The sequence below is a fragment of the Cucumis melo genome, chromosome 7 (assembly GCF_025177605.1).
Source record: "Cucumis melo cultivar AY chromosome 7, USDA_Cmelo_AY_1.0, whole genome shotgun sequence".
In the NCBI taxonomy this organism is placed as follows: Eukaryota; Viridiplantae; Streptophyta; class Magnoliopsida; order Cucurbitales; family Cucurbitaceae; genus Cucumis; species Cucumis melo.
In genome coordinates, this window is record NC_066863.1 from 21,515,733 (window position 1) to 21,531,451 (window position 15,719).

The 15,719-nt window shown below is 32.2% G+C and overlaps 1 protein-coding gene across 8 annotated transcripts; it reads left to right on the plus strand.

Annotated features, from left to right (window-relative positions):
• Positions 1–5,611: 5,611 nt before the first annotated feature.
• LOC103492915 (probable E3 ubiquitin-protein ligase ZFP1) lies at positions 5,612–13,038 on the plus strand. Of its 8 annotated transcripts, none has more exons than XM_051086992.1 (9): positions 5,612–5,834; positions 6,068–6,169; positions 6,476–6,791; positions 6,922–6,991; positions 8,677–9,531; positions 10,282–10,670; positions 10,807–10,905; positions 12,182–12,358; positions 12,456–13,038. In XM_051086992.1, the coding sequence occupies exons 5-9, from the start codon at positions 8,712–8,714 to the stop codon at positions 12,600–12,602; spliced, it is 1,632 nt and encodes a 543-aa protein (XP_050942949.1). In that variant the 5' UTR covers positions 5,612–5,834; positions 6,068–6,169; positions 6,476–6,791; positions 6,922–6,991; positions 8,677–8,711; the 3' UTR covers positions 12,603–13,038. The 8 variants fall into 8 exon arrangements, with proteins under 8 accessions (XP_050942949.1, XP_008451694.1, XP_008451696.1 ...); XM_008453472.3 differs by having other exon boundaries at positions 6,637–6,791; XM_008453474.3 differs by having other exon boundaries at positions 6,694–6,791.
• The last annotated feature ends 2,681 nt before the right edge of the window (positions 13,039–15,719 follow it).

Here is a 15,719-nt window from a genome sequence, read left to right on the forward strand (position 1 = left end):
ATAATGGTACTCTTGGAGATGAGAAGGAGTTTCTCTTACCCGGGTGGATCGTCGGACAGGTGCAGGTGCAGGTTCCTCACAAGGTGCAGATGCAAGTTCCTCACAGGAGACAGATGGAAGGTCCGGAGGTGCAGAGGTGGTATGAGATTGAGTGAGCTCAGATGTGAGTGTAGGGCAAGGTGTAGTGTTGGGTGGGGAATCAGGAGTGGGGAATAGATTAATAGATGGATCAGTAAAGTATGAATGAGGACTAGATAGGGAGGTATGAAATGAGGAGAGACTAGAAAACATACGATGTTCCCAAAAGGTGACATGGCGAGAAATACGCAGTCGTTGAGAGATGAGATCCCAACAACGAAAACCTTTATATTTATGTGCCATAACCCAAGAAACAACATAAACGAGCACGAGGTTCCAGTTTGGTATGTTCATGAGAGTGTAGTAACACAAAACATGCACAACCAAAGACTTTGAGATTAGAGTAAGAAGGAGAAGTACCGTATAGTCATTCAAATGGGGAAACATTGTATATGACCTGAGAAGGAAGACGGTTGATGACATAAACAGAGGTGAGGGCAGCCTCGCCCCAAAATTTTTCAGGGGTGTGGAGCGAGTACGAGGCAAACGGGTATGGTTCCGTGTAGTGGGTATGGTACAGGGCGAGCGGATCTGGTACAGATACGGATCAAGGGCATTGTGAATGCCGAAAAAAAAAACTGGAACGAATAACAGAGAGTTTTATTGTTTTATACCATATAGTTTTATTGAATTTCTATATGTTTTCTTGATAATAATCTCAGCATACCAGTACATTTATACACAAAAAGAAGACTAAATAAGGAAATAATCTGTGTTAATTACAAAGGTAAATTACTCCATGATTGTAGCTGGTGATTTGCTCCATAATTGTAGCTGATGATTTGCTGATTACAGTAATATTCACAACTATAGAGAGATATAACAACTAAAAAGCTCAAATTGATTTTGGTTCAATAATATTTGTATGATCTCCATCCCAATATCATAAATTCAATCCTTAATCTCGTAATTATTGTATTAAAAAAAATACACAAAATAGGTAAAAAAAAAAGTGATTATAAAAAGAAACAAATTAGATATTAATGTTCGAGAAACGAAAAAAAAAAGTGAAGAAACAATAATTACAATAAATATATGATATAAAAAGTATTTAAATATCGTTGAGGGTAGGGGAGACAAATATTTTAGAACAATATTAGCTCAAGCATGCTTAATAATATACAATCGAAAAAAATGTACAACTAAAAGTTTGTGGTTTGAATTTTTAAACGTCTATGCTACTAAAAACAAATTAGAAATACAGAAAATACTATAAAATTAGAATATTTATAATTGTTTAAAAAGATGATTAACAATTAATTTGAGTGTAGTTTAGTGAATAAGAGATCAATTACAAATAAAGGTCGATGGTGTGGTCTCCATCTTTGAAAGAGGTCCCATGTTTATTTTACTTAATTATAAGATGTCTTGACATCTGAAAAATTGTTGGAATGTTTTTATAACGACATTTTGAGAGTTTTAAATGTCTTGTGAAAACATGGATTTTCTAAACTCATGTGTTAAGGGCATCATTTTATTTTGTATTATTTGTGCGACGATCGTTAAAATATTTTATATCAATACAAGTTGATTAAAAAAATATTATTAAAAACTCAAATTATATTAAATTTATTGTAAATTAATAAAGAGTTGTACGAACATTTTTAGAAAACTAAGAAAATGTAAAATATTTTCGAGTAGAAATCCTTTCAACAAATATAATGCAAAAATAAATCTCCACAATGAACATAACTATATAAAAATATTAGATAATTAGTTAATTGAATTGCTACAATAAAAATACAAAAGATCCTAAAGCATGGTTTAGATTAAGATAATTGAAATAAGTCTAGGGTTTAATGGAAATTAAGAATGTCCATATTTGATTGTGCATGAAAATGTTATTAAGAATGTATGTCAATAAATTATTTCATTTAAAAAATTATTTTTGAAAACTTTATAAAATTTTAATATATTAATTAACAAACAATCAATCAAATTCAAAATTTCAAGATAACAAAAATTTGATGAAAGTATATAAATATGATGTATTAATCAATAAATCTAATTAATCAATCAAAAACTAATTATAATTATTTAAAAAATAAATTTATAATCATTAACCAACTACATATATGATTGAATTGATTAATTAATTGATTGATAGTTTTATTCCATCTATTCTTTATAATTTATTTAGAAATAATATGAGTTTTATAATTTATTCAGAAATAACACGAGTGTATATATAACTAATTTATTAAAAAAAACTTACATAAATGTAACAAAACTGTAAATTATTTACGGCTCGTGTAACAAAGCAATAAAAAGTTTAGCCATTTTTTAAATATTTCAGGTTTGATCTTCCATCTTTCTTTTCTCCCTCACGATTCGTTTTGTCCGTGTTCCACTATGATTTCGTCTTTTTCTTTTCTCTTTTTCTGTGATTTCTTTCAATCGTCTTTTTTTTTACGTGTTTACATTTGAGTAACACAATGTAAACGATTGTGTATAAAACTGTGTACAAAAAAATAGCAAAATATGTATAAAGAATCTTGAAAAATAGATTGGAGTAGCCAAATGTAAATGATCGTTTAAAAAATAAACGATTGTGTAAAAAAAATAAAAGATCGTGTAAATAAATCTAAATAATCGTATAAATAAATCTAAACGATCGTGTAAAGAAATCTAAACGATCCTGTATCAAAAGAATTAAAAAAAACCGTGTACCAAATTTTTAAAATAAAATCATTTAGATTTGGGTTCCCAAATTCGTGTAACAAAATTAAAGGATAGAATTGAAAAGATAAATTGTAGTCATATTTAAACGATCGCATATAAATTGTAGTCATATCTAAACGATTGCATATAAATTGTAAATTGTAGCTATATCTAAACGATCGCTTATAAATTGTAGTCATATCTAAACAATTGCGCATAAATTGTAGCCATATCTAAACGATCGCATATAAATTATAGCTATATCTAAAATCGCGTATATATTGAACCATATCTAAACGATTGCGTATATATAAACCATATCTAAATGATCGCATATCAAACAATAACCAAATCTAAACGGTCGCAAATATATATTACGCGTGCATTATTGATGGCGTGGTTGACAGGGCATTTTTGTATTTTGCACGGTGGGTCTCTGAGCTTTTTCCGTTTTTGAAATTGTTGTATAGACTATAAATATTTTGCCTTTTTTATATTTTTGAAAAGACCCCATTTATTAAATTAGAACAAAAAGTAAGTATATATTATTATTAAATTATTTATATATATATATATATATATATATTAATGGTTAATTTTCATAAATATAACAAATCACCAAAATATTTACGGCTTGTGTAACAAAATCAAAAAGCCATGAAGCTAACCATTTTTTAAAATATTTCATGTTTGCCTTCCTTTTGATCTTCTTTCTTCTCTTTTTCTACAATTTTTATTTTCCTTCACATCGTATTTCTTATTTTTCTGTAATTTCTCTTATATTTTTTGAAATCATAATATTTGTTTTCAATCAATCACAAAACTTGTATTGTTTTTTTAAAGTGTTATTTGGTTCAAGATTGTGTACGATCTTGAAAAAAAAACGTTGGAATGATCATGTACAAAAATTTTGAAAAAAAAAATTGTTTAGATTTTGATAGCCAAATTTAACCGATTCTGTAACCAAATCTAAACATGCTGGTCGCCAATTAATCACGCGTTGAGGGTATTTTTGATATTTTCCATTAGGAGCTTTTGGACTTTTTCCGTTTTCAAAATTGTAAATATTTTGCCAATTAAGTATATTTTTGAAAAAAACCCTATATTATACTAGTAAACAACGAATCAAACAAGAAAAATTTATAGTTTTAACTTAACTTTATAAAATTAGAACAGTCATTTCAATATTTTCATATTTATATTCTTTTTATATTCACATCGTAATGGATGGAAAATGAATAATACATTTAAACATAATCATAATATACTATCTCAAAATTTATAATAGTTTTAATAAAAAAATTAAATAAAAAAGAACATGAGCAAGATTCCTAGGTTTACATTAAGAAAGATTCTCAATATTACATAATTTAAATATAAAGAGCATAGACATATCTACTTGTCAAGCACGAAGTTGGTAGTTCAAGTTTCTCCGACTTTTGTTGTATACTAAAAAGAAACCTATAAATGAAGAAATATACACAAACATAATTCTATATAAAAAATATACAAAATAAAAAAAGTAGAAGAGAATAGAAAAACATAATTTGATTTGCTTTTCTTCTTCACCTCTAACATTTTGTTGTGACTTGTGAACATGAGTGAAAATAAAAACTAATAGTGAGATATTTATACTCAAAGATTTAAAAATGAAGAATTTGAAAGGTCGAAAGATATAAAAAAGATTTAAATGACATAATTAATTGGAGAGAAAATTTTAAAATTTTGAGAAAAGTTATAATAAGAAGATGAAAATGTAAGAAAATGTAACTTCTATCTTGTTAATGTGAAAATGATCATAAATATTAAAACTATGTAAATGACAAAATTGCCACTAAAACAAAACAAAAAGAAAGTTATAATGAAAGGGTAAAATGGGGTTTCCACTCCCATTCTTTTATATATCGTATAGATATATATAGATATAGATATAGATATAGATTATAGTAGTTAAATAAATTAAATTTTAATGTAAGTTTATAAACATCAAAATTAATTTTTATGAAATTAATTAATTTTAATAATATATAAAATAAAAGAATAAAAAAGTGAAAAGAATAAAGGGCATGTTACTTAGAAGAAAACTATCATTTTGTATAGTTCATGAGATGAGAATAGCTTACTCCTTTGCCTATCCTACAAAATAAGGACATAGTTTATCCCAATGTCTATTCTCATCCTTATTTCTATTCCAATTCCCTCCATTTAAGCCAACCCTTAGTTAAACTAATAAAACAAATGCAATTTACATATGTATTTGTTTTAAGAAATGAAAAATTATAAAACACTGTAAATTTGACAAAATATTAACATTTGATTGTGAAATTTAGTAGCGTAAATATTTTGTTTTTCTTTTCTTATTATTTTTCTAAAAACAAAAAAAAAAAATTTATATTTCTTAAGAAAATGTGGCATTCTTCGTATATAGTCAAAATTATCATTATTTTCTTTAACGTTCAATCAAATGGTAATTGGTGTTTGCTTTTAAAATTTTAAATAAAAAAGTCGAAGGAATTATAAACTTTATATTTTGTACGTAACAAATATCTAAATTTAGAATTCAAGAAAGGGAAATTTTAAATGGTTTGTCTGTGCATATAATAGATATACGATATATTGATGTTTAGTAAAGGAATATGCAATTATTTTCAATTTCCATGAAAAATGAAATGAAGTTTATGAAATACTTTATGGAAGGGAGAAACAAAATGGAACATATTTAGTGAGCGGCGAGCGGAAAGGGAAGAGACTAAACTTGTAATTTATTTATTTAATTAATTAATTAAGAAGAGAGAAAGAGGAAACGCACGGACCCAGCAATTTAACGGTTAAACAAAGGGGAAAAAAGTTTGGGAAAAAAAAGAGAGCGAGAGGAAAGAAAGTGTTCGTTATAATGTATGCACAGAAATTAGAGGAGAGCGAGCGATAAAAAGAAACACATTGATCATCTTCTCTCTCTCTCTCTCTTCCTTCTCTCTCCCGGAAAAATTAAAAAAAAAAAAAAAAAAAACCACAAAAATTCAATCTTGGCTCCGGTCAGTTCCTTTTCCGTTCCCTTTCGTACTTGAAATTATCATTCTGATTTTGATTTTTTACCACACCTGCTATTTCTTGCCTCGATTCTTTCTAATTTTTAGCTTTAGGGTTCTTTCCTTTCGCTAATGTGTAATGGATTTTTGTGGATTTTCAATTTTGATTACGACCCTTTTTTTTTTGGCTCCGATTCTGGTAATGAAATTCGGTGTTCTCTACGGTTTTTTTTTTCCAGGCATCGCCGATTAAATTGTTCTGGCTATTTTCTCTCGGCTCTAATTGTTCTGTCTTTGAAGTTTAGACGCGTTTGATCACAAAATTTGTTCATGACTCCAAGGTATCTGATTTTGGTTTGAGAGCGTTTTTTCTTTTCTTCTTTTTTTCCAGATTTTCTTGGAAATTGGTTTTTTTTCCTTGGTGGATTGGTGCGAACGTTGAATATTAGCGAAGAAATCCGTAGAGTTTTGCGATCTATTTTCTTTTGGGTTTTTTTTTTTATATTTATATTTTTTTCCTCCAAAATACGATATGGTTATGATTATGAACCCAGGAAATATTGGGAATTTTTTTAGGAGAAAAAAGTTGTGAGTTTTATTAGAAGTATGTTAATCGTCATAATACTGCTAGGATTTTGGTTTCGCAGTATATAGATTGAACACGTTGATGGGTTCTTCTTACCCGCCTTGACAACTGGAAGCTAGATTATTAAAATCAAATGGGCTGTGGGTTCTTGTCGTGGTATTGGTATCATTTGAGGCGTATCTGCTATGATTCTCTGTATCTTTTGTGCTTTTGATTGCTTAGAAATTTCCCATATATGGTGGTTTGTATTCGCATGGATGATTGGAATCTGGATATTAGCGCTGGGGTTGGAATGACTATATACAACATTTTCTATATGAAAGAAGCAGGTTAATAGAAGAGAGCTCAGATTTACTGAACAAAATACCTTCACCGAAGTAAAGTTCTGCTTAGATTTTGTTTTTGTTTTTTTTTAAAAAGTTATTACCTTTTATTTTTATTTCTGATACTTCTTTTTTGAATCATGATCACTGACACATAATCTCGGTGTTGTGACTTTTCCTTAAGAGATCATTGAATGCTTGGCTGTAGAGGGGGAACATCTATGCTATCAGATTATCTGCAGGAGTTTGAATAGGTGGACTAAGTTTATGTTTATGCCTAGTTTATTACCTTAGTATTTAAACTCAGATTATTTCTGAAGTTCTATATAGCGGGGGCCCGGGGGCTATTCGGTAGACGTTGATTTCATATGTTTGAATGGGTGGGTACGTATTTCAATTATGGGTTTCTGATTCAATATCTAATTTTAGGCTTTGAGGGTGCTGTAAGAAAATATGGTTTTCCCCTTCTTTTTACTGTCATTTGTTATTGGTCTGAAACTCTGCAAAGGGGGTGAGTTTACTATTGGAAACGTGGACTCTCAATCTCTGCACCTGGGAGCTGTAAGGGAATTATTCGTTCTCTGTTAGGATAATTTGAATAGACATAAACAACTTGAAACCTACCTACTCCATATCAATATATTCTTTCGACCATCTTGCTCACTCCTTCTACAGACTAGAAAGTTAATGTAGATTAGTCTTGTATTATTTTTATGTTTTCTGCTTGTATATTCCATTAGTCCAAACCAATATATGTATGTATTAAGTTCATTTTTATTTTTTGTTGTTATTAGTGTTATTCGTTTTGGTTTACAAGACAAGCAAGTATCCTTCAATTCTTTATTTTCAACAACATTCCTTTTGGTGGAGCCATCTTCTACATATATTTTTTTTAAAATAATAGGTTTGCTTTCCCGGTTATCCCTTGATTTCTGCCTCTTTGTTTTTGCTATATTTTTCCATCTTCTAACCCTTAGTTATTTAGCAGTGGCTGTGTCTCCCTCCACCACCTTACCTTTTTTATTATTTCTTTTCCTATTTATGAACTAAAAACTTCTACAACAAACATTTTTTACTGAACTTTAACATTTTATTCCTGGTTTATGGGCATTAGTTAGTTCTTAAAATGATCATTCCCCAAATATTTGTAAATGTCAAGGATGTTATACAAGTCTTAGTTTTTGATTTTAGACTTTGTTTACTATCTATATTCTTTAGGCTTGTTTGAAAATTTTAAGATATTATATATCTTTTAACAATCTTTTCATCTTTTGAAAAACCATATTTTCATTGGCCTAGTCATCTTTCAGTTTGTCTGAATATGAAATATTTGTCTTCTACCTTGGGAATGCCTATCTGGGATTTGAAATATTTTTCAACTTTGTAGACTTCCAAAAGTTGTAGGGTTAGACAACATATGTCTAGTCTTCATACTTTTTCGTTTTTGAGTACAATAAAAATTTGATTGATTGAAATCAGGTAGCTTCTTGGTTCTTACAGTATTTCTTGGACTGATTTTAGTAGCAGCGAAGTTCTGAGTCTGTGAACTGTAATTTTGCAAGTGGGCACTTATTGTTTCGATGTTAAAGTCATATTAAAGATGTGCATTCTTCATGTTACCTTCAAAGCAATGTTGTTTCCCACCCGCCGCCCCCCCCCCCCCCCCCCCCCCCCCCCAATTTCTAAATAGACGATGGTTTGAGCTAACATTAGGTATGGTTTTTTTACCTACTATAAAATTTCTTTTGAACAATTTGGGAGGGGTTTTCTTTTTAAAAAAATTCCTTTGATTGAAGTGAAGATGTGTGCTTTAATAATTGGTATTAAGTTGTCCAATTTGCTCACAATGAAATTTTCTTTCTTTTGGTTCAATTTCTGCTTTATCATTTCTTCCACTGCAAGCTTTTCTTTAATATTGCTCTTTTTGGTCCTTGAGCAGATAGACGTCCTATATCATTAAATTTGATTATCAACATGAGGCAGAGAATGCCACGCACTAGTCAGATGGTTGATTTAGAAATGGACCGACAAGGTCAGAATTATCTTCATGCCGAGCCTTCCGTCATTCTGCCAGGCACATCTAACTTCCCTCAGCATGGCATGCAGTCTATGGTTACAGCTTCAGGGAATGCACCGAATCCTGAGACGCATTATCTTCCTGATCCTTATGATGTGTCAATGTTACATGGTTTAAATCAGTACAGTAGTGTTCAACATCATCATAGTTTAGGTTTAAGTACTGCAGCTCCTGGAAATTATTATTACTCTTATATCACTCCGCCATCAAGTAATGGGTTATTACCTGCACCTCTAAATCATAATGTTAACGATCAGTTGCCATCTTCCAGCAATTATGGCATTCAGACTTCTTCTGATGGCTATGGTAGGAATACATATTTTGTGGATGAAATTAGTGATCCACGCAAGAGAAAAATTACAGAAGGGATCCCTGGGAATGTTCAACACTTGAGTGGTCTGGCCAGCACTAGTTCTTCAATGCATTTGTCGAATTCAAGGATTCCTGACGAGGTTGCTATGGTGGGAGCATCATCTTTCCCCCCGCCTCAGAGTAGATGGAGTGGACCTCGGAATAGTGCTAGAGCAGGATCAAGTGGAACTAGGCGTGACTCTATTCTACCACCTGACCACAATCATTCAACTATTGGAAATAATAGGGGTCAACACCTTCAGCCCGCAAATTCCTCTTTCTGGTTGGATCAACACTTGCAGGCTAATTGTGGCAATGGAAGTGCTTCATCTTGGAATCAAAACTCTACTGCACCTTTCATGCACGGTATCTTTACCTATATTTATACTTGTTTTAAATTAGGATAGGATTGTCTTTGTTAATGTTAGTCATGTGCTGATGTTCAAGATGTTCGTCCCCTCTTTTTGTGGCCATAAGTAGAACATGGAATTAGAAGGTATCTGAAGGTCCATTACTTATTTTATTATTAGTTTTTCCGATAGTTAAGGATAAGACTTTGGTTTAGAAGGTCATTGATGGTTTCTCCTAACTTTCAAACTCAAAAGTGAACTATCCAAAACAGTTTTTCAATAGTTGAAAGATAAGATTTTGTTTTAGAAGATCGCTAATGGTTTCTCTTAACAATCATGAATTGATCTAGTGGTAAAAAGGAGACATAGTCTCAACTATCTAAGAGGTCATGGGTTCAATACATGATGGTCTACTTAAGAATTAATTTCTTACAAGTTTTCCTGATACCAAAATATTGTAGGGTCAGGCGGGTTGTCCCATGAGATTAATTGAGGTGTGCGTAAGCTGATCCAGACATTTAAAGATCTATATATATAAAAAACTAATGGTTTCTCTTAATTTCATTTCCAAACTACACCTCAACTTCTAATGGTTATGAACTTTAGAGATCGTATATCAGAAAATTTATGCGATGGCTTTTGATTGCGCAAATAATTGGTGAATCGGTGAATCATCAGTGGTATATAAGTATATACACATAGCGCATACCACATAACTCAAATGTGAAGTTCTCTTACGTAAGCCTGCTGTTTTAATATCCTGCAGGAACTAATACCAATGGAGGTTTGTTGGAAACTATGAATTTGGGTGTGCATAGATATCATGAAACAGCCGGGAACAGGAATTCTAGAAATATCCAACATCCTTCTGTTAACCATGGCCACCACATTCACAACCACCCATCTGCAGTTGTGCAAAGAATTAGAGGTCATAATTTCCAGTTCTACCCCCAAGTGACAGCAGCTTCATATGGATTTCCTTTGAATTCTTCATATGGAACCATGAATCCTCATAGTCTGGAGATAGGGCGTAGGCAACCAGGAGCTGTTGCACCTACTGGTCATGGGCTGCACCGGATTCCACGAGCAAGTGTTGCTGCTGACACTACAACTAGACATCATAGCATTCCTCAGTTGAGATTCTTGCAGGCTGATGTAATACTTCTATCCCTTATATACCACCTCTTTTTTCTCAGGTTTTGTCCCATTGTAGCATTGTTGGTAGTTATACCATCAACGTTCATGCCTTTCTTTAGTTAGAAGTAGCTTACGGATGAACTGGTATTTGCAGGAGGTTGCATTACTGGAGATTCCAGATTTATACGAAGTGGGAAATTTAGTTGACCATCACAGGGACATGCGATTGGATATAGAGGATATGTCTTACGAGGTAAGTTATTGATTGTAATTTTGAACATGTACTGGACGCACTGACACTCCATACTTTAGCTAGAATGTTAGATTTTTAAATTATTATTTTTGTACATGTAGACATTAAAATTACTTGAGTGAAAAGTACTAAATTTTGCACTAAAATAATTGAACCTGTTTCTTCTAGCTCAAAATTCTTGTTTTATGACATTACATTACGTAACTAGGCATATGTAGTTATTGGTTGTAACTAAGTGAGACTTCTTATAAAAATTATTCAAAGGTACAATTTTTATTTTGGTCTTTGAACTAGTATGTACATATTTTGCTTTGGTTTCCAAATTTCTGCTCAAGTATGAGCACACGCAATGGAGCGTAGACAGTCAAGTAAAGTCCAGTCCACGAAATAATTTGATCTATGGACACCATCGTTGTGGTAGCCCAATTGGTTAAGGCATACCAAGAAGTTTGAGATTCAAATCTCTCTCTCAAATGCTGTGTTGAACTCAAAGCTATTTGTTTTGTGTCTTCCAACTTTCAACATTTTCATTCATCTCTATTTTGATAGATATCCTTGTGACCAATATAGTTTTCTTTCCAACAAACCCAAAAGTCGCAGACTTAAATATAATGTTTCAAAAGTTCATGGGCTAAAACAGAAAACCATAAATTCAAACGTCAAATTAGAATTTGAACCTTAGAAAATTTTATTTCTAAGCAGCAGTAAGTATTGAAGAAGAAAGAAGAAAGAAATTGCTGAACTAAATTTAAGGTTCAAATTGGCAAAGGAAGATGGAAGATTGAAGAAAGATATCGCTGGGTTAAATCAAAAGCTGATTAGCTGAAGTTGAAGAGGTAAGGAAAAGGCGAAGGATCGGAGAAGATATATGAAAAAGATATCGTTTGGCTAAAACATGCAAATCATCATGTTGATAAGTGCATGCAGCGTAATGAATAAATGGTTTGGTAGTAGGAAGGTGAAGAGGGTGAATGCTTTGGCGTAGCTGCTGTCCTTGATGACACCCAAGCAACCAGGAGGCATGTCTTACCTCTTGCTGTGGGCAAGCGCATTGAAAGCACTTGTTTTGTCTTCGTACCTTCAAACTTAAAAATGTCATGTTACTGTGACCCACATTAATCTTCATGTTACTTAGCTGCTACAGTGACTTTCTATGTTGATTTCTTTTGGTGCATGGATTTAAATCAAATACAGGGTAATTAACAGATCTCTGTCTATTGGTGGTTGTAACTTTTTACTCTATATGAAGCATTGACATGCAAAATGGCTTATGCAGGAACTTCTCGCTTTAGGGGAGCGAATCGGTAATGTCAGCACCGGATTAACAGAGGAAAGCATTAAAACTCAATTAAAGACAAGGAGCTATATAGCATCTACAACGGTCGTTAATCTGGAGGAGGAAGAGGAGGGTTCAAATTTGGATCAGGATGTCGATTACTGTATCATTTGCCAGGTAAAAGATAAAGTGTCTTATCTTGTTTAGATCTCTGATTTTATGTTTCATCTTGCAAGCTGGGTGGTCCTCATCAGAAATTACATTGGTTTAACAGGACCACTATCAGAACCTCGAGAAAGTTGGAACGCTCGATTGCGGACACGAATACCATGCAAGTTGCTTAAAGAAGTGGCTGCTTGTCAAGAATGTCTGTCCCATCTGCAAATCAGAAGCACTGGCAACTGATAGAAAGGAACGATGACGATCAGAGCTTTGTTTAAATCAAGAGGCTCTTGAATCTTGTTCCTTCAACTCCTCATCTATCTATCAATGCAGTTAGCAGATCTTTTGTTGACTTTTGTATATGTACTTGCATATAAATATATATCTATATATATATGACTTATAAGGTAACTGTCCAGCTCATTTATTTGTTGGCTTCCAGAATATGGATCCTGTTGTATTTATAATACATTGTACAGACTTATTTCTTTTTATCTTTGGTGCTGTACTGACTTGGTAATTAAGGCACATTGTTCAAATTATGTACACTTGATGAATTTCGAAGATTATGGGTCTTTGCAGGATTATGTGATTCATCATCAATAGTGTTAGATTGTTGATGGTTACATTTGTAAATGGGACAGCTTCAGATTGAAATTGCATTTGAAGTAATACAGTTGTATATGCTTCCAATAGTTTCATGGATTTTAGTTGCTTAAACTATGATTTTGGATTTGATTATGGTTTGGTTCTTAAGCTTTTGCCCACTTTTGTGTTGCTTATGGACTTTTAAACCCTAGTTTTGATTTCTTGGGTCCTATTTTCCGTCTCTGTTTTCAAATTGTTGGAAATATGTTTTTTTAATTTTCCCCATTTTTTTGTTTCTCCTTTTCAAAATGTAAACAAATTCTAATTGTTCTAAAAAAATTATAAATATATTGTTGTTTAGAACTACATTTAAACAAAGTTCAATTTTATGTGGACTTGAGCTTTTCTTTTTTTCTTTCTAATATTGAAAATAGAGTTTATTTTATATTTTTAGATGTTTGTTTGATAGAAGATTTGAAAATAAATTAGATTTATCATTAAACAATTGTTAAAAATATCTTCACAAATCTAAATTTGCTAGAATGTGAATCTGAAACCAAAAGAAAGAAAAAACATAACTGTAAAACAAAATCTCAAGTTTAAATCAAATGAATCTCTTCTTCAAAACAAGGTGAGAGTACTTTATTTATAGGAGAAATTGGATTACAAGTTGTAAAAAGGCTTACAAACTAACTTTAACTAACTCACCCTTAGCTCATTTACTAAAGGGCTCTCTTAATAGTTCTCGCTCCCAGGACTCTCACACCAATAATTCAAAGAATGATTACTCACTTGCATTAGAACATTATTCGTTTAAAAGATAATTTTTTTCTTAAAGAAAAAAAGCCTATTGTTTGAAAAGAAAAAAGTGATGTATGTAAGGACGAAACTCCTAAAGATAGGGGTACTTTAATTGTTGAGATCAAATTTAATAAAGTACATGAAATATGATAAGATATGATGAACGTTTAGTCAATAGTCTTTAGTATAAGTTTGGCGAGATATTCCACGCAAGTGAAACCCAAGTTCTCCGACAATGGTCCCATTTATAACCCATAAGTGACCAAGTCTGAGACCTTCACTCCAAAAGATGAGTATATTAGTCGTGGGGATGAATATTGTTTCTCCAGTGGTATGGTTAATGTCACAAATGTACTTATTGAGGTTAACTATGGCCGACAAATTGGACGAAAGAGCTTGTTTCGAATGACTTAAGAAAAAATGTTATTCAAAAAATGTATTTTCAATTTAAATATTTTTTTCCTAAAAACTCCTAAAAAGAAAAACACATCTTTTGCAACTTATTTTTTTTTTCAAAGAAGTGTTCTAGAGAGTAAATTTGTTTTATTTGTAATAGATTAAAAGTTTATTTTTATATATATAATTTTAAATTATAATAAAAGAATTGGTCCGTGAAGATTTGATAGAAGTTCGGTAACAATCAACAAGGATGCTGGTGGGAGGTGGTTTAGGATAGTCATCGTGAAATGATAATCAAAGGTTGGCGATAGCGGTCGTTGGAAATTAATCAACGACAATCACAAAAAATAGTTGCTGGCAGTTGGTCGATAACAATCATGAAAAAACAATCCACGAAAGTTGGTCGGTAACAGTCATCTAAAAACAGTCGGCGAAAGTAAGCCCACAACAATCATCGAAAAACGATCAACAAAAGTCAACAGGCAACGACCACGAGAAACGATCAAGGAAAGTTGGCAGACAATGGTCACCAAATAACAATCGACGAAAGTTGGTCAGCGATCACTGAAAAACTACCATCTGTAATTGGTCAGCAATTATTATAAAAAAAATGGTCCATGAAAGTTGGTCGACAATGGTTAACGTTATTGACCACCAGCGGTCACTGAAAAACAATCTACGAGAGTTGGCAGACAACAATTAATGAAAGTTGGCTGACAAGAATAGACAAAAGTTAGTCGACAACGATCACCGAAAAACAATCGTCGATAGTTGGCTAGCAACTATTATTGAAAAACGGTCGATTAAAATTGGCTAGCAACGGTCATAAAAAATGGTTGACTAGAGTAACTTTCAACGATCATCAAAAAATGATTGACCAAAATGGGTTGACAACGATCGTCGAACAACAATCGACAAAAGTTGACCAACAATAGTCACTGAAAACAGTCGACAACATATGGCCAACCATGGTTGTCAAAAAGAAATTGAGAAATTCTGGCTGGTGGCAATGTTGGAAAATGATGGCTAAGGCTGACGGTAGTAGTAGTTTGAGGTTGACTGACAACAACCATTGAAAAATAGTTGTCAAAAGTAGGTCAGTGATAATTACTATTTTTTTTCTGAAAAGGTATTGTGATACAACTTGGGGAGGGGAAACTGAGCCTGAAACCTCTTGCCCTTGGATACATAAGGTGCCAGTTGACCTGAGCTTATGTTGGCCTAACACGATTATTGAAAATAGTAGTTGAAAGATTGTCAATATTGGGTACTAAAAGTAGTTGGCCGACAACTATCGTAGAAAAAACGCACACGAAAGTTGATCATCAACATTCGACAACGGTTACCATGAAAACATTTATCAAAAGTTGACCGACGATGGTTATCAGAGGTTGGCCGACAATGATTGACAGAAAACAATAGACGAAAGTTGATTGTCAGTGGTTGATAAGAAATAGTTGCCAGAAAATGGTTACCAAAAATTTGATGTCAGCAGTTAATGATGATTGATAGTTGTTTTGCAACAGTCGTTAGAAAACAGTCACCCAATCGTTAGAAAACAATCACCCAAAGTTTCACTATTTACAAT

Excerpts from the sequence above, each read along its gene's own strand:
- LOC103492915 (XM_051086992.1), top strand. The coding sequence starts at position 8,712 with ATGAGGCAGAGAATGCCACGCACTAGTCAGATGGTTGATTTAGAAATG. Across the intron at positions 9,532-10,281 it reads TACTGCACCTTTCATGCACG|GAACTAATACCAATGGAGGT; the intron begins GTATCTTTACCT and ends AATATCCTGCAG. Across the intron at positions 10,906-12,181 it reads TAGAGGATATGTCTTACGAG|GAACTTCTCGCTTTAGGGGA; the intron begins GTAAGTTATTGA and ends TGGCTTATGCAG.